This window comes from Pinus tabuliformis, chromosome 1_2, assembly GCF_031772625.1.
Source record: "Pinus tabuliformis cultivar Carrire ecotype Pingquan chromosome 1_2, CPIR1, whole genome shotgun sequence".
Taxonomy (NCBI): domain Eukaryota; kingdom Viridiplantae; phylum Streptophyta; class Pinopsida; order Pinales; family Pinaceae; genus Pinus; species Pinus tabuliformis.
Genome location: NC_142298.1, coordinates 389,985,317 through 390,012,456, shown reverse-complemented (window position 1 = coordinate 390,012,456; position 27,140 = coordinate 389,985,317). Strand labels below are relative to the sequence as shown.

At 38.4% G+C, this 27,140-nt stretch overlaps 1 protein-coding gene across 5 annotated transcripts in view; it reads left to right on the top strand.

Annotated features, from left to right (window-relative positions):
• The window catches only part of LOC149206006 (uncharacterized), a 415,715-nt gene that overhangs the window by 59,057 nt on the left and 329,518 nt on the right, over positions 1–27,140 (top strand). For all 5 annotated transcript variants that reach the window (XM_089395252.1, XM_089395250.1, XM_089395253.1 and 2 more), the window contains exon 5: positions 2,916–3,013. In XM_089395252.1, coding sequence (XP_089251378.1) covers positions 2,916–3,013 — 98 coding nt within the window. The remainder of the gene's footprint in view (positions 1–2,915; positions 3,014–27,140) is intronic.

Sequence of the window (27,140 nt, the reverse complement as noted above, 5' to 3'; positions counted from 1 at the left end):
AATCTTGTTTCTTCTATCATACACAAAGACCATATCTCATCAAAGTTTGGAGTGTCCTTTCTTGAATAAATGCTTGTCACAAAACTACTCCATTCGGGAGGTAATGCATTGAGTATACAAGTTATTAGTTCAGAATCATAAACAATTTCTCCAAGCCCTTGTAATTGATCCCTCAATTGTGAGACTTTTAAGAGATATGAGGTCAAGTCTTCATCCTTTGATAACCTTGTCTTGTAAATCTTATTCCTTAGAGATATCTTCTGACCTGTAGTGCTAACTGAATACAATTTCACCAACTTGTCATATATTGCTTTAGATGTGCCCAAATCTACAACAAAAGGAATGAGATGATCCTTAATGGATTCAATGAGAATCCTTTGAGCCCTCACTTCTCCTTTCATGTACTTGGCCCATTCTTGAGTCTTATCTTTCTTTGGTTCTGCAACTTTGCCTAGAACATGGTCCATGACTTCATTCTCTACAAGTATCAAGTCTATTCTTTTCTTCCATGCTTGAAAGTTTGTTGACCCATCAAGCTTATTGCCTTCCTTACAAAATGAAGTCATTTGATTTGAAGATTGAGCCATAGAGAATAATGTAGTACTTGATATAAGAGTGTTTAGCTTGATGAGGATATCTTCAAATACCTTGATGTTCCCAAGACTTCCAAGAGATTTCAAAGATGCCCTAGAATGATGACTTCTAGGATGCTTGGAACAATAGTGACTTCAAGCTACTTCAAAGAGTGTAGATGATGCTTCCTTATATGATGCCTTCTATAAAGATTTCTTCCAAAGGACTTTCAAAATGATAATCTTTCAAGAGAGAGAGAGATCAATGTTGTTCTTCAAGATGATGATGAGTAAACAAGAGCCTTCAATGGAGTAGTAAACTTCCTTCAAGATAACCCTTTTTGATTTTTCTTCCTTGTATCCTTCCTGATGTCCTTCTTTGTATCCTTACTTATGTCTTGTGTCTTTTTGCAAATGATTTTCTTCAAGGCATCTTCGATGAATGTCTTTTCCTTATGCCAACAAGAGTGATCTTCAAGCTACCTTATCTTAACCTTAGCTCTGATACCATGTTGAGGAATTGATAGGGGCAACAGTTAGGGTGAATTCTCTTTTCTTGATAATTGCTTTTGAAGTTATGTTGGCCTTTTATTGTTTTATTATGTTTTGTTCATCAAACAATTACCAAAAACTATAAACCATGAAGATCACAAATAGACAATGAACACAAGATGCAGGCTCCAAGCTAGGACAAAACCCCTCCAAGGGGAAAACCCGGAAAAATTATTCTCTTCTTATAGAATCAGATCAAATGAGAAATCCAAGACCCAAACAACAAGACCAAGACCTCCAACAAGACCCAAGTCAGCCCTCCTTTCAAGCTTTTCCAACAAGTCCAAGTCAACTCAAGTCAAAACAATTCCAAATCAGCTCCAGCTTCAAACTTTTGGCTCCCAGCAATCGAAGTTCAGACCTGCAGTAGATCTGCAACTTCGACCCTTGCAGCAGCTTCAGAAACTCCGCACATGTGAGAGAAATAGGGCAGAAACTTAGATTTTCTTCTTCCTTAGACTTTGCTCTCTCTCTTGATTTCTTGCTCCTCCTTTTCTTGATTTTCGCTCTTCTTGTCCCAGAAATCGAACTTGCTTGGTGGTGCTTCAAATGAGGTCGAACTCTTTATTTATACACATCCAAGAGGTCGAATTACCTCTTCCAAGGCCAACTTGGTCTTGTGGGTACAAAAATTACATTTTTGACTCAAATAAATTTCTTTTTCCACTTTCTTTTCAAAGTCCAAATGGGACTTGACTCTAATACAATATTTTGACTTATGACAAATATTATTTTGACTCAATAAACCCTAGAAGCATGAAGAACATGCTTGACCTAGATGACCAATTGATTTGAGCATGAAACCCATGCTTATAAAATAATATTTCTTTTTCTTTTTTTGATCTTTATATGAAATATACAATAAGTACAATAGCAATTATGAAGACCAAACCTAGTTACATTTTCTAACACTACTTTGATACTTGGTAGTGCCTAGTGGTCTAGGTCAAGACACATTTGTTTGAGAACTATTATGTTCCCCATGGTTAGATGAGGCAAGAAGGTAGACTTTTGCTCAGATATAGATAAGAGTGTTTCGTATCTATGCTGCAACACACTTTACAAACAATTCAGAATCATCAACACTACTCTAAGCTAGGAAACAACACATGGAATCATAATAAGTGGAAACAATGATCATAGAGCAATACCTACTAGCACAGATGACATGAAGTATTTGGGGAGCAAGAACTGATGTACTACTACAGAATGAATCTGAAGCACAGGTCTATGATGGAGTATAGGAGAAAAGCAGGCCTAGGTTTGATGGGCTGGAATAGGAACCTTGTACATGCAGTAACATCACGCTTGGCAGAGTGTGTCTCTATTGTAGTTACCCTGAAGAGGCATCAGGACATTCATCTTATTACGAATTTCAAGTCAGGTGCATGAGGGTCAATTGGATAAATTCATTTAGGTTCACATTGCCTATGTTTTCTGACTCAGGAATAAGTATTCACTGTAATTTTCAAATGACAAGTTTTTTGTTTAATGATCCACTGTAGTGTAAAATAATAGTTTAAACCATGATTCAAGTAATCTACAACATATGATAGCCTTTTAAGCTTGAATCATATAGAGTAAACATGAGCTAAATTAAGCTTGAATCATATAGAGTAAACATGAGCTAAATTGTCTTGTAACTTACATTTAGTGTTTGCAGAATTGTTTATTGATAATGATTTCCTTTCTGATAGTCTTTTATAATGTTAGAAGATATACGGAGAAAATATTTACAAGTCATGGTTGGTGATCAGAGGCATTGTACCTAATTAGTTGTACCAATTGCAGAATGGAATGTTGTATATACAAAGCAGAAGACAAAAAAGGTGAAGAAGTACCTTGATGGTATCCTTAAACTTGTGGTGCCTGGTATACGACAAAAGCAGGTTAGCTTTGACTTCTTCAATTAAAATCCACATATATATTGATGTCTAATTCAGGAAATATTTCTTATATACTTGTGATTTCATGGTTGTCTCTAAAGTGCATTATTCCTATTAATGGGAAATAGTTTGCTTACAATACTTTATCATTTGTTAGATATCTTACATAGACCAACCATTTGTATCATTCATGTGCCTGCATTGTTAATTCATATAGAAGAGAGAAAACATCTCTGATTTTGTGCTGATTTCCCTATTCTTTTGTGAAAGATTTGCATTACCAACCAATATTTGGTAATCTTTATAGCATAATTTCAATCATAATCATTCGCTATGTTGGATAACTAGTGTTTTGTTTGGCTATTCTAGGTTCCTTTCTAAAGCATCTTGGCTTAAGCGTGTTTTATGCAAGAATGTCATAATGACAATGAAACAATTCGCTTGTCATATGGAGAACTATTATGTAAACTGTCCAAAAGATCCAGATAATTATTATTTTGTGGATATATATATATATATGCACACACACAAATCAGTAAATTTTTACCCTTTTGAAGTGTGTCCTTTTTCAGGCATAAGATGGACTTCTCATGGATGTGTTACAGGATTGTTAGGCTATTGAATGGGAGTATAAGATGATTTAATGAAGAGTTATCCTAAGCAAAATGGGCCATAGTTATAGTATATAAAATAGGATGGCAATGGAAACAGGACGAGGACAAGACAAGAAATTGAAGGACAAAAACAAGCAATGAAAAGAGATGGAAGGAAACCAGTGCCTATTAGTGATGGGCTCAATAGAGTCATATGACACTGGAAAAATGAGAGAATTAGTGTTACAAACAACTACTTTAAAACAGATCATTGTTGAAAAAAGTACAAGGAGGTGTTTCCTAGTGTTTTTCCTTGGCCTAGGAAAACATCTGAACCCACCTTTTTAGTGTGACTTTATGAGTTATTAAAGTCATGTGATTTTTTAGTCACTTTATGAGGTAATACAAGTACATTGTACTTTATTATATTAAAGTTACTTTATATTTTTAAAGTGACTTTATGAGAAAAAAGTACATGATACAAAAAGTTGTTAAAGTGACTAGAGGGGCTCATTAATGAAGGGGGAGAAATAAGAGGGGGTCAATGGGAGGTAAGATCTCCACCCTTGATCAAGAGAAGCCTGTTGAAAAATCAAGTAGAATGTGTACAAGGACAATTTCTGAACTACTGATAATTATTTGTGAGATTATTAGAGCTTCTATTAATTCTTCTTCTTCATCAAATAATTATACTTCAGAAATTCAACTGATAGCAATGGCAAGAAAGTAAAGATCACAGTGCATAAAAGCAAGAGACACCAGTGTTTAGGTCAGAGACCAGGGCAAAACCCACAAGGGGAAAACCCAATCAAGCTTTTCCTTAGAGAGATCCTTCAACAAGACATCAAGACATAGATAATACTGACCACAAGATGGCTTCCACAAGTGCTAAGTCTCCAATGCAAATGTCAACAAGTAGTCCAACAAGATCCCAACAAGATCAATATCATACCACAGAGACAAAGCTCGAATCTCTTCCCTTTTAAGGCTCAAACTTAATATCGGATACAAATTTCAGATCACAAGAATAAGAAGCAGATCTCAAACCACCAAACTTCAAATCACAAGAATAATGAGCAGATATTGAACCACCAGACTTCAGATCACAAGAATAATGAGCAGATCTGAACCACCAGACTTCAGATAACAAGAATAATGAGCAGATCTGAACCACTAGACTTCGTATCAGAAGAATACTGAGCAGATCTGAACCACCAGAGTTCAGATAAAAAACAATAGCCACAAAACTTGGCCTTTTGCTTGGATTAGATTATCTCTTGAGAGTGTTGATTTTTGGTAGTATCGGATGTGCTCTAGCCATGAAAATTGGTGGGGAGGCTAAGGCACATGAGATCTCCAAGACCCAGAAATCGTTTGGAGAAACTCCACCCAGATGAAGAGATATTAAAATAATTAATATTTTTAATGAGACCCTAAGTCTAAACTTAGGAAAATTAAAATATGAATGTGTATTAATATAATATGGGTGAGAAAGTTCTAAATAACGAGGATCAAGCCAGCTTTAATCTTAGCCATTGATTAGAGACTTAATTTCGGCTGTTGAATCGTCAACAAGAAAAGTATAAGAGGAGGCTTGAGGGTCAGTTCGATTTTTCTGGGGCGTGGTTTGCTGAGAAAATCGAGCTAGTGATTTGAGTTGCAGTGAGAGGGGCAGTTTGATAGAGGGACTTCAGTCCAAGGCCGAGAATACATAGCAGAGAGGTAAAGCAGGGCCAGGAGAGACAACGCAGCTCCAGAGAGGTTGACGCAAAAGCCAGAGGGGCTGACACAGTCATTTAGAAGCAGCTCTGGGGTTTCTGTGAGGCAGAGAGAGTAGCAGATCAGCATATCAACTTCTGAGCAAGGAAGGCTCACTGGGAGTGTGATGTAGCTCCTAGAGGAGGTGACGCAGTTTCAGTGCAGAGCTTGGAGCAGCCATCGCTGCCCAGCACTGGGAATAACATTGTCATCTGCGGGGTTTGATCATCCAGTGGTTGGATTTGCCAAAATATCTGTCTTCGGATAGAGGTACTTTTGCCAGGTTTATTCTCTGTTGGGTGAGCCGAATTTGGCACCCTAGTTGTATTCAAAAATCTTCTTAATAATACAAACCCTCTATATGCTGCATTGGTTTTCCCGAATTGGGTTTTTCCGGGGACGATTGTCCAAAAATAACGGTGTCTCTTGTGTGATTGTCTCATTTTACTAAAGTTCATGATTTGTATGTATGTGTAGTCTGCAATAGTGTTTTCATCGCTGTTTAAATAATTAAATAACTTGTTGAATGTAAAGAACAAGTAGGAGATGGTAAACCAGTGATTGTAGTAGAATTTTTGATGTGTAGATTCAGAAATTTTCACATGGTATTAGAGCGATTGCAGATCACAGGAGGACTGAAGACACCAACAGAAGAAATTTGAAAATTTGCAGTAGAAGCAGCTGTCCTGAGAGACAACGCTATTCCAGAGCTGAAGCGGCAAGGGAAGAAGTGACGCAGTGCTTAGAGGGTGACGTAGAGGCTCACGTAGAGCCTGCGTCAACATTTTGAGCCAAGGGAAGGGCCAACACAGAGGCAGAGAAAGGCAGAAGAGGCTCACGCAGAGCCACGCCATCCTTCTCAGCAAGGTAGGATTGACGCAATTGGTGAGGTCCCAGGACTAAGGTAGGTTAACTATTTTGCTAAATTTTAAGCCTTTGATCCCTGGGGTTTAAGTCAAAGTCAAATTTTTGAGTTAATTAAAATGCATTTAATTGAAAAATTCGAATTTCTTCAAGAATTTAAAATTTCGACGGATGAGATTAAAAGAAATTTTAATCCTTATCAACGGTTGAGATTGCTTTGACGAGGATCACTTGAACTAGCCGTTGGAAGATTTATCTTTAAATAGGTCATTTGTCAGTTGATCCATTCGATCTTTGAGTTGTGTGCTAAGCTAAAGCTCTCGTGTAATCTTTTTTGAATAATAAAGAAAGACTTTGGGGTTAATTTTCGTCGGTGTTACTCTTCATGGAAATATTGTAAGATGTATCATTTTTCATGCATAAATTTCTTTTTAACCATGATGATAGCTTCTGAAGAGTGATTTGAGTACAGATATCTTGCTCAGTCGCTGGGGTTTAAGTGATAATCTAAATTTTGAATGTAATAGCAGGTATTTCCATTTATCTGAATTTTATTATCATTTTTCGCTCTATTTTAATGGTTGGATTAAGTTTTGCAGTAAAGTCTTGATTTTTAGATCATTGGGCGTTCAGGGAAGTTTTCAGTTGGACCAACCAACTTCCGATTCGTATTTTCTGAAGAGCTCAGCTTGATTTGATCCCGAGCTTATCATAAGATTTTTTATTGGTGATGCATGAAGGGTTTTGGGCTAAGCAACTCCTTTGAATTTTTTTTTTTTTTTTTGGTTGTTTGTGCTAAATTGATAAATATGGTTGTTAAGAACCTTATTTCATCAGATCTGGGAGCGGAGTTGGACTCACACTCGCCAAATCTACCAGGTCTGGCGAGTGTGAGTCCAACTCCGCTCCCAGATCTGCTATTCCTGTGCATAAATCTGTAAAGTTTTTTGGGTTTTCTGACTTGGGTTTTATTTATTTTTTATATATCTGGGTTCTGGGTGTTTTTGTTTTAGGGTACAGGTTTTCGATCTGAAGGTGAAGTTTGATTTGAAGCCAGATCTAGGCCTTGGAGGGTAAGATCTGGCCTCAAAATTATTTTTGCAGGGAGACTATCTAGATTTTTGCAGTCCAAGGGTTTCTTAAATTTTTTAAATCTGGAAAAAAATTATTTTTTAAGGGCTTCATTGATAAATCTAAAGCACAAGTGTGAAATTCATTTTTTTTGGGTTTGTCTTAAGTTTGGGCTATAGTTTCTCTGTCTTCTTGAGGTTTTTCGAAATTGTTTTTGCTGCCTTGGGGTTTATTCCCCTCTTGCTGCATTTTTCTTTTTTATGTGGGAGATTTCGGTTTTTTTGTTTTTAATTACCATTTGTTGCTGCCTTCCTATGTTTTTTTTCTCCAATTGCAAAAACACATCAAGTTGCCATTCCCTTCCTCCAGATTCGCGTCCATTCCTCTACCCACGACATCTATTTCCACGCCGCTCTTCGAATCTCTGCTATCATCGAACTATTCTTCCAACCTGCGTTCATCCACCTCTACCTGCAAACAAATTGTTGCATTTTTGCTGCCTAAGATCCTTGTCTTCGGGCTCTATCCCTATTTGCTGCTCCTCATCGCTCCTCCATCGACCTGTTCTTCCCTTCCTCTGTAGCAACAACTACTCTCCCTCTGTCTTCCCTCATCCATCATGCGTCCATTACTCTGTTCTGCTCCATCACGCTGCCCTTCCATCCCTTTCTGCCGCCGCAAACCTGCACAAACACACACACAACCTAGCACGTCGATCTCTTTGTTTTTATTTTCATTCGTATTCCTTTTAGGATTAGTTCAAAGCTTTGTTTCTTTTAAAATCGGGTCTCATTCTTTGTTACGTTAGGTTCATTTTTGATTTTCATTTTTTTTGTTGTTTAAGTTTCTTATGAATTTTTATTTTATTTTATTTTTCGATTTCTTTTCTATTATTTTTATTTTTTTTAGTTTGATTTTCATTTAAAAAAATTCTAAAACTTAAAAATTTAAAAATTAAGAAAATCATAAAAAATTTACTTTCGTGACTTTGAAATTGCAAATAAATTAAATCAAAGAACTTAAACTTTCACATTTTATTTTTTTGTGTGGCTCATTGCCCATAAAAATTTAAATGTAACTAAGTACTTTTGATTTTCATTTTTGGGTCACATTAAATTTTTTTTTTTGCCACATTAGTCTCGCTTCATAAAACTTAGCACATCGAAAAATTTCCTAAGGACTAATTAAATTGTCAATTTAAAATTCCTTCTTGGTGCCTTTTCAGGCTAAAGGTAAAATCTAAAGAGAACTTTGGTGGTATTAAGCATTTTTCATTTCTCTATTGTTAAACATACTTAAATTTTTTGTATCTAAAGATTAACTATAGGAAAGTGGTAAATTTTCCTAGATTTGCGTCACTAAGCATAAATCATTTTAATTCTAGGATTGGAATTGATTAGCATTTAGATTTCATGGTTGTTTGAAGTATTTGGATCTCTAGAAATTCAACTGGTAGAATATCTTGCATCTATTGAAATTTATCGTCATTGCTTGAATTATTTGATGTGTGTTACATGTTAGATATATTGCGAATATTTTCAAGTAATTGTTAAAGTGCTCTATCGTGGAATTATAATAGATCTCATATCTTTGTTTCCTAAGTTGAGTATTTGTGAACATCTGTTGACATTGATATTAAATTGCAAAGAAGTTTTTTTGTTCTCTTTGAGCTATAATTGTATCAAAAAGATTTGAAATAAGCTTGTGGTTTAATTGTAATATTTTCAGGAGTTTATTTTTAAGTCTTCATCCAATAAAGCGAACATTTCATTTTGGTAATTGAGGGCTTTTGCGACACAAGTGTTTCTAATCCTCGAGTCTAACTTCATCCCATCATCTGGTGCATTCGCATATAAGTTAGCTTTGCATAAATAAAATTTACTTCCAAGCAAGAGCTTGGTCGATAGAGATCTTTGTTTGAGAAGCTTGCTTTTAATAGTACTTAAAGCGATGACCTTGTAGTTGTCAGAGCCTCAGCTCTCTACAGCGCTGGAGGCACTGGGTATGTTAGATTTTTAGGAGAGATATTGTTAATCACACCTTAGTGTGCTTCGCCTTATCTTCTCTCTGCCAATTACTACGAAATCTGGCTCAACACAGAAAGGATTGAAGGATTCACATTCACATAGGCATTTAACTAAAATTAACCAAGATTCTTGCATCTCACATTAGCTTTAGAATCTGCATTTCATATAAGATAGTTATTCATCTAAGCAGCAGCCTCTAATCGATTACTTGGTCTTAATTTCCATAGCAAGATTGTTGACTCCATAAGGCACTGGTATCAATCGTTTAAAATCGAATCAAATCCTATAAGTCTTGCTAAATCTTAATCAAGTACTTGATCGCTTCACTGTGTCCCCCAAACCGGTTGGTTCCCAACTACTTCTTCACTCCATTTTTCCATATGTCTAGCCCCCTTAGAATCGGTTGGTTCCCAACTACTTCTTCACTCCATTTTTTCATATGTCTAGCCCCCTTAGCCTGCTGTAGGGAGACAGCTTAAACGGATTGGGGATCAGAGTGACAACCCTCGATCCGAGCCATTGTCGTGGTGCTTAGACATTCTGTGCGACAACACACTGCAACTTGTGAACCCTGAATGGATTCACCAAGGGAAGAGATGGGTGCTCGCCCACTCTCATTGAATCACCCGAGGGTTTCCATCCTGGGGCTACTGCTGGAGTAGAGAACTGGGTTCTCAACCTCACATACAAGAAACAATGTCAAAACGAAGATGTCCTCCAATGGCCTCCTCCTCTTTTATAGATCTAATGGACCCCTCTAGAATCTTCTACTATTATTTTGATCACGGAGCACTTTTTCCTATTTTATTTTAATTAAAACATTCTTTTGAATGCGAAAAAAGGGTAAATTCACCACCATGTCTCCTCAGGTCACTGAAACTCCCATCCAAAAGTCCCATCATGTAGATCTTCTCGTTCCGGTTCCAACAAGCTATTACACTGAGGTGTTCCATCAATTAATCTCCTTGGAATGCCACCTCGAGCATAATTAATTAAGTTATGCCCAATAATAATGTTGATTTTTGAAAGTTGTCGGAATGCAATGGAACGAAAGGCAAACTGTGCTGATGATGGAATATGCCAAGCGAATGCCATCAAATCCCATAAAAACTCCTCAAAACTCCATCGGGACCCCTGATGACATAAACCTGCTCCACTGACCTGGCCATCCCTTGTCCTAGAAATCCACCCTGGCTGTACTATGAAGAAATAAAAATGGGGACATGATAGATAGGGCTTCTCATCATTAAGGAGACTTGTTGTCGCACAGATTGACACGACAACGCTCAGACCGAGGGCTGTCACCCTGATCCCCGATCTCTTTGTTTAAGCCTGTCTCCCACGGCTAAGGGGGGTAGACCCTGTGAGATGATGAAGACCAACTGCCAAACAGTTGGGTTGGGAGACACGATAGGGAACAAGCACTTAAATGATTTAGGAGTTAATGGACCAGTGCCTTATGAGAGTGATGTTTAAACGATTACTTGCTAGATAATGTAAAATTATAAACCATGAACAACAATCATTTATCATCAAATAACCATAAAGATCCTGTAATGACCAAATCTCAACAAACGATATCTAGCAATTAAGAAAATTTCGATTAGTGCATTAAACAACAATGCAATTATAAATCATTAACCAGATATCATATGCAGCAAATCTTTAAGATGATCATTCATGCGCAGACTTGTCTAAGATGATAAACATTCATTTCACATAAATTTAAATCTCAGCGTGAAAAAATATGACGTGATGATTTCCTGAGAAAAAATGAAACTTGGCAAAATTCCCACAATGCCCTTTTTATGCTTTTTCAATTTTTTTTTTTGTTTGTTTTTGTTTTATAAAATCTAAAACTAAATCTCTACCCTAAAAAAAAATCTAACGAAAAAAACTTTATTAAATCTTTTTATTATTTTCATTAAATTAAATCTAACATTTAAACAAAACCTAAACCTAAATCTATTATGACGGAACCATGTTAAAATCTAATCTAAATAAAACGTAGAACCTAACTATGCATGATACAACTAAAAAAATAAACAATCAAAAGTCTAACGCTATACCCTAAATTTCGATTGACTGTTACCGTCTGCGTGAATGAAGATTGAGCACGTTTCTGCTTATCAGCAAAAGGAAATTCGACGGCGGATAAAGATTTCGAAATCTTGCAGGCCCACGAAGTTTTCCCCAGCGGCAGCTACATGCTACGGTTTCGATACCCTACACGCACAATGCTACTGATCCGCAGGCTTTCGCAGGTTCAGTCACCAGACGGCAGCGTTTTGGTAGCTTCGATTTCAGACATATGATAGTATTAACACGTGATGCCAGCAAAGATCGTAGATTCAAAACTGCTTCAGAGGTTACCTGAGGATGCCGAGCTACAAGATTTCGATTGGAATCGGATCTTCTTATCTGGCAATCGATGCAGAGAAACGATTTACCTGTCGATCGTATGCAATCACGCCCTCAGCAGAAATGGAAACCGGGACCTGAGGATACTGAGTTGCCAGACTTCGGGACTTCTTACCAAGTCACATGAATGAAACGCCTTACGCTAAGATTTGCAGTTACGTTTAGAGAAGAAATGAGAACGATTCCTCGTGCGTACGCAGAGAGAACCTTCCTCTGTTGACGGCTTTAGCACAGAAATTGCTCAGCCAACGCACCGATATATGAATGGATCGCCCAGAAAAACTCAGTGTATGCGTTACACCCCCAGACAGGACCGCATGATGGTTTTCAGAACGTAGAGAATCGCTGCTTGAAGGGATCGAGCAGAATGACTCATGCAACAATAAAAAATGGCAGCCTCTATGAGGAGCCAGGCAATACGTTGCAGGATAAAGAGATTTATTGGCCAGGTCACAAAACTTTCTGTCTTTCTCGTTCAGAAACCCCTGGAGAAAAACCCTGTACTTGCAATTCCAAGGAAACAAAACCCTAATGAAAACTGCATAAAGCAAAAAAAAATTTGAAACCCCAAACAGCTGAGTATTTTACAGATTTTGGCCCCTAAAATGCCAGATTTAGCAATAATCACAGCAATATTATCAGAATTTAATTTAAATGTAAAATGCTTCAGAAAAACCTGCATGCATTCATAAAAAATATTTCGAATGATAAGCCCGGGATCAAGAACTGGCTGGGCTCTTTCAGAAAGCACAACCCGGGAGTCGGCTGGTTCAGCCGAGAACTTCCCCTAACGCCCGGTAATCTGAAAAAAGGATTTCCTGCACAGCTTAAAATCAACCATCAACGTAGAAGGAGAAAACAATAGTGAAACCCCGATCAAATGGAGATACCTGCCAATATATTTCAGAATCTAAACTATCATTCAAACCCCAAAGATCAGACAAGATACCTGTGCCTAGATCAATCTTCATTAAGCTATCATTAATGGCTGAAAATAAAATTATGCAGAACAAATAGAACAATCTTACAGCATTTTCAGAAGAGTAACACCAGCAAGATTTTTAACCCCAAAGTCTTCTTTATTGCACAAGAAAAATGAACTACAAGAGAGCTTCTTCAGCACAAGACTCACAGATCTTATCTCAAATGACCCCTAGCACCCTATTTAAAGGAAAAGATCCCAACGGCTAGTTCGAGTGATCCATGTCGAAATGATCTCGACCGTCGATGAGAATCAAGATATCTCTTAATCTCATCCGTCGAATTAGTTAATTCATTAAAAAAAGAAAATTTGCATTTATTTACTCAAAAATATTATTATTTTATTATTTTTTAGGGTTTTTGCTTTATTTTATTATTTATTTATTTTTTTAATTTTTTCAATTTTTTTAATTTATTTTTTAAATGGATCCTCGAACTTAGCCTTTGGAAAAATCACCTAGGACCTAGGACTTAGGACTCATGAGGGGATTTAAAACATTTTCCAACCCTCAAGACACTTTACATCATGACTTTTACAATTTTACATCTTAAGGGGAAAAACCCATTTAACATAGACCCTCATAAACCACCCAGTTCTGCGACACAACTATAATCTAGCAGATTAACACACTAGGATTCTCCTAAAATTCTAATGACAAAATCCATCCCGGCTTTGGGGTCAGGCTGAAGGAAAACTCTGCCGATCATGGATCGGTGAGACGAAAAACCTTCCGGGACGTAGATTACCATTAGAAAGTTAGGTCTACCCAGGCAATTTACATAAATGACTCATATCTGCTAAGATTATTTACATTTCATACATGCAGACTGGGTTTACAATTAAAATGATCAAGCTGCTGATGACTGCAGGATGGCACGGACACGTCGATCAGGTGCTGCCCCTTTTTGCAAAGAAAAAAGGGGGTGTACTGCATGGGTAGTTGACCGGTAGTGGTCAACAAGACTAAAAAGGGAAAAAAACAAAGATATTCATTCTTCATGTTCAAGTGTTGGAGAAGTGAAGAGAGGAGAAGAGAAGAGGAGAAGAGGCTGAGATAATTATTTGTTGAAGGAGGGAATGAGTTGTAGCAAGGAGGAGAGCTGGCACGCATTTCAAGGTTGAACAATAGCACACAAATTGAGGAGGTTCAACTAGTTAAGCAACCTGCAAATTGGGGAGATAGTAGTCGCTTCAATTCATAAATTGAGGAAGATTCAACACAAATTTTGAGGGGGTACATGCTGCATTAATTGTGGACTGACAGACCCAAATTTCTAGGTGAAAATTTTGGGTAGAGGGCATGAAAATCGAGGGAAGAATCTAGACTGTCAGTGTAAATTTTGAGGCAGAAATCTGTCAGTTTGAGGCATGATTTTTGAGGGAAGAAAGTCAGACTGTTGGCATGCATTTTGAGGAGCTGAGATCTGAACAATGGCATGAAAACCAAGATTGGAAAATCTGACTGTGGCATGAATTCCAAGAGCAGTGATTGCTGGACAGTAGCACACATTTCCAGACTGGCACAAATTTCGAGACAACAACGGGGAGATAAGTACCTCTGTGTAATTAATGCTATGTAAATTTCTTGGAGATAAAAGCAAATAAAATCCTCTTCAAACTGGTTTTCTTTTCGTGGTTTTTTCCAGGGATGTGTTGACCAAAAATATCAGTGTCCAAATTTGTGTATGCTTGTGAAATTATCAGCGGATTTGCAAAATTAGTGGTAGCCTTTTAGTGTTTTAATTGCAATTTGTATTCAATTTTAAATATCAACAATTAACCATGGGATGTGGGCATTAAAATTGTTATGCAAAACAAATTGAAACCAAGGTGGGCTACAGGACACAAAATTTTCTACATCGTATCAGAGCACAAGTGGACCTATGTTCATCAACCTATATACCCAGAGATTTGTTGTTGAGAGTTAGAGTGGTTGTAATATCCCAAATAGACAAATTTCTAATGATTCCGGGATATATAAAATGTTCCATTTATTTTTGTTCCTTGAATTATGAAAATTGTCAACAACAACAATTTTCACAAAATTGTAGAAACAATTGGAATAAGAAATGCTGCATATTTAGAGAAAACGGAACAAATACTGAAAACGTAGCTTTATTATATGATATATGCTATTACAACAGAAATAGCTGAGATGGAATATGGAGAAATGAAGCACCCGTTGAGGATCTGAATGATCCTCATTCCATTTTCGTTGATGCTTTGTGAAACTTTTGGATGAAGTCTTCTCAAGGAGTTTTGGGGTTTCATCCAACACACGCAATGGAAACCAAATGGTTTTTGTCTTGGGGCTTGTTGAAGTTGGGAACTCCGTACTCCAAACCTCACTATAACAAATGATTAGCTTGGAAAACAAGGAGATGCTCTCAAAACCCCTTGGCTAAGGCAAGTCTAGGCCTTCTAGGCGTGCGGCTTTGTAGTTAAGCACTTATGGCCAATGCAAGCCCCAAAACTTGAAAATTTGCCCTTGTAAAGACCTGCAACTCAAATGTGTTAGCATGTAAAGCAAGTTTGATGATTGATCAACCCTTTTAGAGCATGTGGCTAGGGCTTCCTATTGAGAAATCTAGGGCATTGTAGTTAGATGATTTCTCTTTATTAGATAACTGCTTGTGAATGCTTTTTACTTCTTAGATTAGGATCTTCTTTAACTTGAGTTATTATAGTGTTCTTTCATCAAACAACTACCAATGCATAAACCAAAAAGAGACAAGAGACACTGAATGTAGGCTATCAGCCAGGGCCAAAACCTCTCCCACTTGAGAGGAAAACTTGAACAAATTCTTCTTCTTATAGAGACTCCAATTGAAGAATACCAAGACCCTTGACCTATTTGCCTCTCCAAGACCAAGATACAAGTTCCCTTCCACTGCTTTTCTTTCATGCCCAAGTCAACACTAGTCAAACTTCTGCTCCTTCCTCCTTCTCGACTACTCTTCAACTTCGGCTTCCTTCTACTTCAGACCTGCACTTTATTTCGGCCCTATTTCAGAAATCCCAGCACATGATTTGATCTTCAATCTTCTTCGCTTGAGGTGGATATAGTCCTTCCTCAATTCAGCTTGAGGATACACTTGATCTTTTCCAAATCTGCCTTCTTATAATAACTGAAATACTTTGGCCTTGTCTGCAATAGGTGTCAGCAGGTCCTTGCATGTGTGGAGTGTAGTTTAGCCCAAAACAAACCTAAGAAAAACTTTGCTCTTCCTTCTGTCTTCACGCTCCTCATTTGATCTTTCAGGACAATCGCTTCTATAATGACCAAATTTATTACAATGATAGCATTGAACCTTTGACATATTATTCTTTCCTTTAGGAGCATGTCTTCTTCCTTCAGGTCTTCTACCTTAATTTCTTCTTTGGAATCCAAATTTCTTCTTCGTGTTGTCTTCTTGAAATGTGCTACATATGCTTGAGAGTCACCTTCTTTGGATCTCTGAATCTTTTCTTTTGAAATTAGCCTAGATTATTCATGAGTACCAAACTTTGGAACTTCTTTTCCGGCACATATACCTGATGCAAATGAGTCCCATGAATCTGGTAGACTATTGAGTGCTCTAGTCACTAGTTCTTTCTTCAGAAATTACTTCATCAATTGCTTGAAGTTGATCTCTCAATTGAGAAATCTTCATGCAAGATGAGGCTATGGTGTCATTTCTTGTCATTCTAACATCACAGAGCACATTTTTCAAACTCATTGCTTGACCAATGTTGTTGATAGTATATAGTCCAATTAGGGCATCATATATCTGTTTTGAAGATTCAAGACTTGCAATATAAGGAATCAAATGATCTTTAATAGATTCTTCAATGATGCTCATAACTATGATTTCATCCTTCTCATATTTTCTTTTCCTTCACTATTTGAAGGTTTAGTGACCTTACCTTTCACAATACCCAAGAGATCATTCTTTGCAAGAATAAGGTCAATCCTAGTCTTCTAAGCCCTGAAGTTTGAAGCTCCTAAAAGCTTGTTTTCTGATTTCATAGAGGCACTGTTAAAATTGGCAACTAGGGCCAATTTTCACTTTGGACATCTCATTTGATGGAGATGATTATTGCATTGAATTCCTCTTTTTGAAAGGACCAAAATCGACCTAAAGATTATCAAATTTGGATAAGGAGAAATGTGTTTTTGAATTTATGCCCACTCGTATGCAAATTGTCAAGGTCGGCCTCACCTCCATGTAGGCTCATAAATCCCTAACGTCATGTCTCTTGACCCTCACCAATTTGTATATATAGAGGCGTCTTCCAATCTCATTTGTCATATCCAAGGGCTCCAATGTATGTCTGAGGTAGCCGAGCTCTAGGAGGATGAAGGGTTGTCTTGCTTTGGGTTATTCTTTTGCAACAGGGCCGAGATGTTTCAGATAGGACAGCTGCTGGTCTTGAGGAGAATTCTGGTCTCTTTGTATGGGTAAATTTGTCATTGCAGGTCTGATTTCAAGAACAGAAAGGTAGGCCGAATTTGTGGGTTGGGTTGTGGACAATGTGAGACAGAAACTCCCTCTTGGTAAAGCCGCACTCCAGACTTGTTGCTTCAGAAAGGGCCGCAGACATACACACGCACAAATAAGGAGTGACTAACAAGGGTACAAATCAACCCTTAGAGCCAGCGAAGGGAACCATCATGTATGCCAAGGAAGGCCACAACTGAAATGAGGAGTTTTGGAACAGTTGAGTGGGACAACAGTGATTTACAAGAAGCCCTAACCAGACCAAGCTTCATCAGTTGCATGGCACTAGCTCAGGGAGGTACCATCTGATCACTGATGACAGAATGCCAGAATTGCAGTCTTAGATTGGGCCATCTACTTGTCTAGGGCAGTGATATTGGACCTTCAAATTGGCAAGTCATTTTGACTTTAAGTTATTGTACTCTCTCTCTACTGAACATTTGATATTAATAATAAGAAGATTTGATCAAGGGTTTTGCCCATCGTGGGGTTTTTCCCTGGCTTGAGCCATATCCTTGTGTTCTCTTGTCTTGGCTTGTCTTTTGCATCTATCATTTATGTTCTTTCTTCAGTTACTGTCAATGTGATAATGATTCATGTGATTGCTAATGGAAATGAAATGGATTGGTATATGGGATAATATTGAATTGTGAAGTAACTGTCCTAAGCAAAGAACATGTTAACCTAAAATCAACATGGTATCAAAGCTCAGGTGAGGACAAGCCCAAGCAAGAGAGAATGCAATCAGTAAGAAACTTGTTGACATGTCTCCATTCAAGGCTTCATCACTTGAAAACTTAGAAGCACTCCCAAGACCGAGCTCCTTGAGACCTTAAATCAAATTTTGGGCATGATCACTATGTCTAAGCTGAAAACCTAATCAAGGAGTTTGTAACAACAGTTCTGTGCTTATTTCGGAGGACTAATTCTCTTTATTTCTGGTCAAGTTTGACACTTCTGTGCATTTGTTTGTGGATGGATATTTAGCTTTGAAAATGGAAACCTTTTGTGACTTTGGAGATAGGGCCGAGCCACTGTGGTGCCTTGTTTGAAGGATTAAAGTACCTGTTTTGGAGGACCGAATCATCAGGCATGTAGCTGGAATGAGGCCGTGTATTCCCATAAAGGATAATGCAGGAGATGTTGCTCTGAGATCCTCGTACTTCACATGGTTATAATGACTCCAGAATTTTTCAGATGACTTGTATTGGCTCTGAGTTTTTCGACTATACTTTTCTCACTGCAATTTACACATGGAATATATCTCATCTTCACATCTTTGTCTCGTAACTGTAACCATGTTTTATATGGCATTGCACAGTTGGCATGGTCCCTCTGTAAATGGTATTGCCTAATCTCATATAGCACGTCCCCTTTTGTAATTTGTATATGACATAATATAGTTGACTCGATCTCTTTGTATACGACTTTGCATTACAAATGTAATCCTATCACTATTTAGCATCTTGTATGGTTCTGCACCTATCACATCTCTTTGTAAGTTCGAGTCCTCAGCACATTGATACAGAGATATGAAAGTATGTCTATGTAAATGACATACAACGTGCGGAAAACAGAGTATGGTTTCCGAATTGTATGTATATGGATATCATCTCAAGCAGTGTAAGTTGATCCTCATTGTATGCATTAGATACTCTAGTTATAAGAAGACATTATGGTATTATATATATCTACACCACTTCTGTAGTATGTGTGGCTTCTTGTCCCTCTACGATAAAGAGCACTATTGGCAGGCATATCAATATTGGAATCATCATATATACATACATATAGTCTGCATTAGAAGAAGTATTGGAATGGCATCCTTGCAGTCCGAGGCAGTTATGATATTTTGGCAAATTATTGACGATAGTATCGTATGGAAATTTTGATGATGAGATTTGTTCACAATCAAAGTTGTGAACAAGTCATGGCCATGGGTAGTATGTTGACATTTGTATCTCTCTGTTGATATTTTGAGCTTCATTTCAAAATCTTCACCATATAAATAGAGGCTAGAAAAGAAGAAGCATAGTTCTCGTATTGTTTTAAACACAATTGCATTCAAGCCTCTATCATAAAGAAAAAGGAGCTGAGTCTTCTATGCGAAAAGGAGATCTAGGACGATGGATCATCAGTTAAGGCTCATCACCTTGCTCTTCAGTTTTGGATAGTAGCATAAAAGTATAATCTGAGAATGAGTGGATTGTCACATTGAAAGGAGGATCACCGTGTATCTGTGCATAAATCTGCAACAAAATCTCTAATCTAATCGAAGCCTGTAGCCTGGAGGTGGTTTAAGTCCAGCATGAATAAATTTGCTCAATTTGAGGCAGTGTTCCACGGGGACACGTCCCCCAGGGTGGGGTGCACGCACCTCGCGCACCCCACGCACCCGGGACGGGGAGACTCTCGGGGGTGCGTTTCCCCACGTCCCCCTTTTGGGGAGACTCGGGGAGACGCAAGGGGGTGCGTTTCCCCAGTGTGGGAGACTCGACTCCCCGAATGGGGTTCTTCTGGGCGTCCCCCCCGAAAATGGGGTTCTTCTGGGCGTCCCCCCCGAAAATGGGGTTCTTCTGGGCGTCCCCCTTCATTTTTGTCTAATTACCCTTTATAAACTAAAAAAAAAATAAAAAAAAAATGAAAATTCATTTATTAAAAAAACATAAAAAATAAAAATAAACTAAATTAATAACTACAAATAAAAAATTACATTAATATTGAAAAGTAAGTTAGGGTTAAAAACTTAAAACTTAATTCGACTTTTTAGTTTTGACTTGCCGCCTTTCATGAAAACGCATTACCCTTCATTGTTCAACGCATTTTTTCGGTTCTCTTCCATTTTCTGAGTTCTGAACAAACCTTCAGCGCATACTCCAGGCAGTCCAGGCAGCGACAGGTTCAGGTTGCTGTTAGGTTGAGGCAGCAGCATTCTCCCACAGCCGCAGCGAAATCGTGGACAGCATTCTCCCACGCCGGCAGCAACATCCTCCCACGCCGACAGCAGCATTCTCCCACAGCTGCAGCGAAATCCTTCCACTCCGGCAGCGGCATTCTCCCACGCGGGCAGCGCCATTCTCCCACGCCGGCAGCGACATTCTCCCACAGTCCCACGCAACAGATGTTAAGTTTTAGCACTGAACAGAGGAGGAATTCATTTCTGAAGTGATTTTGTGAGGAGGACGTTCGGAGGAATTAGTTTTAACACTGAACAGAGGAGGACGTTCGGAGGAATTCGTTTCTGAGGTGATTTACTGATTTTGTGAAGTAATTTTGTGGGATTTTTTGCTGTCTCTGAGGTGGTTTCTGAGGTGGTTTCGTTGGGCTTCTCAGCCTTCACTAATCTGGCAATTTATTATTTAAATTTTAATGCTGTTATTAATTATTAAATTGTTTTAACAGACTTGTGCCAAACCCTCCACGCAGGCAGCATTGCTGCTATACCATGGTCCTCCACCCAGCCGGCATATTTCAATATTTGCTGTAACTGTAAGCCTGTACAGTGTAAAGTGTAATGCAACGCAGCTGCTCCAAAGTCCAAACTTCCACGCAGCTGCTCCAGACTGTACACAGTGAGTTTGACTGCAATTTTTTTTAATTTTTTTTTTAATTTTTCACTGTTTCAGTGTTAAAGTTTTGAAGTTTTTTCATTTACATGTCATTAAAAATTAAAAAACTCAGAACTGTAAATTCAATTGTTTGTCAAATTCACTGTTAATTTTTTTTTTTTTTTTAACTCAGAACTGTAAAATTTAAATTGTTTGTTAAATTCACCGTTTAAATTTTTTTTTTTTTTAAAGCAAACCCTTCTTGCAGGGCATTAAATAATACAAAATCTGCAAAATAAACTATTTGCAAAATGAGTGACAGCGACCAAAGTGGCAGTGACAGTCAAACTGAAAATGAATATGATTCTCAAACGGAAACAAGGAGTCCTCTTCAAACTGAAACGCAACCAACAAGGAATGAAACCCATTTCAGTAGTACAGCTAGTGCTAATGTCATTTCACCGACTCCAACGGCAACCCCATCAAAGTCATTGGCAGAATATGCAAAGGGGACATTCAATCCAAGCAAACCTCTTTTGCTATATGCTACCAAAATCACTGGCCCTTCAACCCAACCAAAACCGGGAAGCACAAGAGGTGGGACACGCCATTGGAAATGCAACATTTGTGCCCATTCTTGGGCTGGGAGTTATAGTCGTCTCAGGATGCATCTTTTGGGTGTAGGTGGCAAAGGGGTTAGCATATGTTCACATTTAACACTGCTGCAAAAATCAGAGCTCTTGAGAATGCAAATGGCAGCAGATGCAAAGGGCATGTTCTCAAGCAAAAATGTCATGGCCCAGCCTCAAGAAAATTCTAATGAAGCCACAAGCTCAAGAAGAAAATCAAAGAAAGATATGCCTCCACCATCTCATATTGGGACTAAGGGTTCCCGCTCTTGTGCAGTGGGACCAACTCTTGCAGGGATGTACAGTAAGTTGAACCGTGATGATACAGATGATGCCATTGGCAAATTTCTTTTTGCCAATGGAATTCCTTTCCATGTTAGTCGTTCTCCTTACTACAAGGAGATGGTCAAGGCAATTGCAACAGCAGGACCCTCATATGTGCCCCCAGGTGAACATAAGTTGAGGACAGTGATATTAGAAAGGCAAGTGGCCAATATTAATGTGCAAAAGGAAACTTTGAGGCAGACATGGGTGAGGGAAGGTTGTTCTATTGTTATGGATGGGTGGACAGACATTGCCAAACGTCCACTCATCAACATCATAGTCACTTGCCGAGAGGGGCCTTTCTTTCTTAGAGCTATTGATTGTTCTAGAAAGCGCAAAGATGCAGCTTTCCAATTTGAGCTTCTTCGTGATGCTATAGAGGAGGTTGGCTCTACAAATGTTGTATAGGTTGTGACAGATGCAGCAGCAGTGTGTAGATCAGCAGGATTAATGGTTCAGAGTAAATACAAACATATTTTCTGGACCCCTTGTTGTGTGCATGCACTCAATAATGCATTGAAAGACATTGGCAAAATTGAGTGGGTATCTAACTTGGTGACAGCTGCAAGAAATGTGCAAATGTTTATTTGCAATCACCACACCTCCTTAGCCATGTACAGGTCTCATGCGAGGAAGGAATTCCTCAAGCCTACTGATACCAGATATGCTAGTTATTTTCTTTTATTAGAGAGGATGTTGGAGGTGCAGTCAGCATTGCAGGCCATGGTTGTGACTCCAGATTGGAACAGATGGGCAGAATCCAAGACAGAGGAAGGGAAGAAAATCAGGATTCAGATATTGGATAATGATTGGTGGACAGATTGTGGTTATTTGGTGTCACTCTTACGTCCTGTAGTTGAGGTCATTCGCTACACTGACACAGATTCTCCTAGTCTTGGAGAAATCTATGAGACTTTTGATAGTATGTTGGATCAAGTAAGGGTGGCCATTCGTGAGAAAGATCCTTCCTTAGAGTTCTATACGACTCAGATTCGACCCATTATTCAGCGTAGGTGGGATCGAATGAATACACCTTTGCACATGGCGGCATATGCACTCAACCCAAAATGGTATGTGGCAAGAAGTGGTAGAATTCTTCCCATTGAAGATCCAGAGGTCAAAAAGGGATTTCGAGCAGCCATTACAAAGATGTATAGTTCAGAAGAAGGGAGATCCATTAGGAGACAGTGGATGCAATTTTCAAGTCTAAGTGGTCCCTTCAACAAGCCGGATGCAAGGGAAGATCGCAATGATTTAGGCCAGACTGACCCCATTGGTTGGTGGACCATGCATGGGGATGAGGCTCCAGAGATCCAACATCTTGCTATTCGCTTATTGTCTCAGATTGCTAGTTCCTCTGCAGCAGAGAGGAATTGGTCCACATATAGCTTCATCCACTCTATCAAGAGGAATAGACTTTCCTCTAGGAGAGCAGAGAAGCTAGTTGCAGTGCATAGTTCTCTACGTCTTGCACATAGGAAGACACCAGAGTATCGGAGGGGACCAGCAACACGATGGGATGTGGATCTAGAGGATAGTGCACAGATAGATGATGAGGATGGACCAGATGAGTTGCAGCATGGTTTGGTTGGAGTTCCATTGGTTACTCAAGAGAGTGACTCTGACTCAGATAACGACATTCCCATTGATGTTCCTGATGACTTCATGCAGCAGATGGATGTAGAGGACCAATCATTGAGATTGAGTCCTTGAAGTTGATTTTATTTTCAGTGTTCATTTTGATTTTCCATTTTTACTTTTAAGTTTTAACTTTTAACATTTGAGTTGTGACACTAGATATTGATGACCGACTCTTCACTCTGAACTATTTTTGAGTTTGAAACTTTGAGTTATATAAATTGAAAATTTGAATTTAGTGTTCAATTTAGAATTTAGAAGACTAGAATGATGAATGATGTATTCAAAATTTTCAATTTAATTTTTAGCTCAATGATTCAATATAACAGTAAATTATAGAATGATGTAAATTATAGAATGATGATTGATGAATGATGAATGATATGGATCAATGTACATTGTATTTGAATATTTCATATTGAATTTTATTATTGAATCTTGATGAATTAGCATTATTGAACAATGAATATGAACATGAAAATTTCAAAATTATATACATATATATAATATATATAATTAAAAATTATATTATATATACCTCGACGTCTCCCCGTCTCCCCTAAATTTCCCTAAAATTTCAGGGTTCTCCCACACGTCCCCTTTGTGCGTCTCCCCGCACCCGCGTCTCCCCGTCCCGGAGACTTGGTGGAACATTGATTTGAGGTTAATCCGCAAGGCACGTCTGAGCATTTTATTTAAATTCTGTTACAGGGCATCATGGTTGTGCATACGCTGTTTTGATCATACTCAAGACAGATCTAAGTCTGGTGCGACCTCTTCTTAGAAAATGCTATTCTTCAACACCTATAGCCATAAGTTCTCACAGATCATTGGTGCTGTGTGAAGAGGTGTGTTGCAGGCACATGTGCTACAAAAATACTGCCTTAAGGAGTTAAAGAACACAGTGATCCTTGTAGCCATACTCCTCACTGGCACTAGCCAGTGCTGGAAAGGTCAGATGCATACCCATAAGGTGCCTGACAACTTATGAAGAGGTGTAAATCTTCTGGAGTAAAGGAACAAACCTGAGGGTGCTCTATGATGATCTTGAAATCTTGAATGCCAAAGATCCTCTGACTTCAGTGTTAAGAAATGTCATTGACTTTTGCAGTGTCTTAGATCTCAATGATAAACCTAGTAGCAACAACCAATCCTAAAGTAGTAATTGTTCTGAACTTTGTCTCATCTTCAGCAGTTTCATTTCCAATAAGTCTGGATCTCTTGAAGTGTTGTAACTGAGATAGAAGAAGTGATAACATTGAATGTAAATGATATTTGTTGGTGTTTCCTTTGGGAAGAATAGTATAATAAGTACCTCTGGAAAGGATCTTTTCAGTGAAGTTTACAACTCTACTCTGAGCTTTCTATAGATTAAAGTCTGAGGCTCTAATCAAAGGTCAAAGACTGTTAAAAAGGACAGTGTGAAGATGCCTAACACCTGATGAAAACTTGTCGAAAAAACTAGTAGCAGTCATTTTGGCACCTTTGGGTACCATTGGAAGTCTGGCAATTGGGAGAAGTGCATAGCACTTTGAAGCAGTTCTTTGTAACAACCCTAATGAGCAAGAAAACAAGAGGTGCCTTGAAGAAAGATATTGATGCCTAAATGCGAAATCATGGATTGGGTAATTTGATGCGTTGGTAGCAGTCATCTATCAATTGTTTTGCGATAATTCCTCTTTGACCTGAAGCTTATGATTTTAGGCTAGATGATCACTTGAAGCAAGGCTTCAGAGGGAGCTATAAAATCCCTGATGACTTTTCTTGCCCAATAATTTTTGATAAAGGCAAGTTATGACAGTTGGATATGATGACTCCGATAATCTCTCTCACCTTAGAGGCTGCATGTAAGCTACATGATTATGATAGTAAAGGGACAGGGTGCAGATATCTCGATGTTATGTGTTGACAAATGGACAAGATATGTCGATTGGAGTGTAAATATACAGTAATTGGTGATGTTTTCTTAACAAATGATGACGCTCATGTTTATCAATGTAAGAGGAAGTTGACTATTAAAGTCAAGATGGAAGACCTAACCATGTTGCACTATTTCCTGCACTTAGAAGCTGTTGGTCTGCATTCATATTTCTTGTGGGATCCTTGGCGCTCTTAATAAACACCTATCATATGTCTAAAGGTTTTGAGTCGATCTATGGATAAGCCTCATATATTGGATAGTTGCTTGTTGAGATATCTCTGTGACTCTATTATCTATGGTCTGAAGTGCACTACTGGAAATTGCTGGATTGACAGTATGGTGAATGAAAAGGCACATCTACGTGTTGTATCTCTTGAGATCCACCTTTATATCGTGAATGAATCAAAGACTGAAGTCTGTTTCTCTAGGAACTCCATTGAGTCTGATTGTATAAAGCAGCAAGCATGGCTTACTATGGAGCCATTCGATTGAAGAAGCTGTTCAGTAAGCTATTTGTGCACATGCTGATATCCGCCGTTGTATATTAGCAGTAGGGAGCAATCAAGCTCCATCATTTCAGGATGAATGTGTAGGTTCCCTCTCAAATAGGGTTTTTCCCTGGCTTGAGCCATATCCTTGTGTTCTCTTGTCTTGGCTTGTCTTCTGCATTTATCATTTATGTTCTTTCTTCAGTTACTGTCATTGTGATAATGATTCTTGTGATTGCTAATGGAAATGAAATCGATTGGTATATGGGCTAATATTGAATTCTGAAGTAACTGTCCTAAACAAAGAAAATGTTAACCTAAAATTAACTGGATCCCATGGATATAGACAAGCAATCAGAAGTGGTCTTCTAAGCCTTTTCTTCCTTAACCAAAGCTCTTCAGGTGTGATCTCATTGTCCTTTCCTTCACCAAAGCTCTGCAATTAGGTTGATTTTTCAAGAGCAATAGATACAAGCACAAATTTATGAAATACTGATAATTACTTCTAATGATGTAGATCTTCTTTTAACAATTCAAGTTTATCATTAAGCAATTACACTTTAGAAATTCAACCATAAAAGAATAAGGACAATAGATGTTGATTTCGGGTAGCATTGGATGTGCTCTAGCCACAAAATTTGGTGGAGAGGTTGGGGCACATGAGATCTCCAATACCCAGAAAGGGTTTGGGCAAATTCTAAACAGATCAGGAGATATTAAAATAATTAATATTTTTAATGGAGTCCTTAAGTCTAAACTTAGGGAAAATAAAATATTAATGTGTATTAATATGAATCTGTGTTAGAGTGGTCCAAAAGACATGGATCAAGCCAGATCCAATCTTAGCCTTTGATTAGGGACTTAATCTCGGCCATTGAGATGTCAATAGGAAAAGTATAAGAGGAGGCTTGAGGGTCACTTGGAGAACACACCAGTTGATTAGTGATTCTATTCTCTAGAGCGAGGTTTGCTAAGAGAGATAGAATTAATGATCGGGAGAGCAACTGAGGGGCATTGAGTACATAGAAATAGAGAAGGCAGAGATTGTGTTGGGAGAGCAGCGCAAAAGCCAAGGAGGGTGACACAAAGCTAGCAAGGGCTCACGCAGGGCCACGTAGAGGCAGCCAAGTGCTGTGCAAAGCACCAGAGGGGCCAGCGTAGCTGATGCAGAGGCTACTAGAGCTGAGGCAGGGCCTCCTGGGGCTGACGCAGGGCCAGTGTGAGACAGAGAGGCGCTGACGCAGTCCAGATCATTGTTTTAAGATTCGGCTGGCTCGGAACCGACTCGGCTGAGTTGGTCCGAGCCGGAAAAAAAAATTTCAACTCGGCAAAAAAACGGTTCGGTCGGCCAAGTTATGACTAACCCGGCCGAGTTATAGCATGAC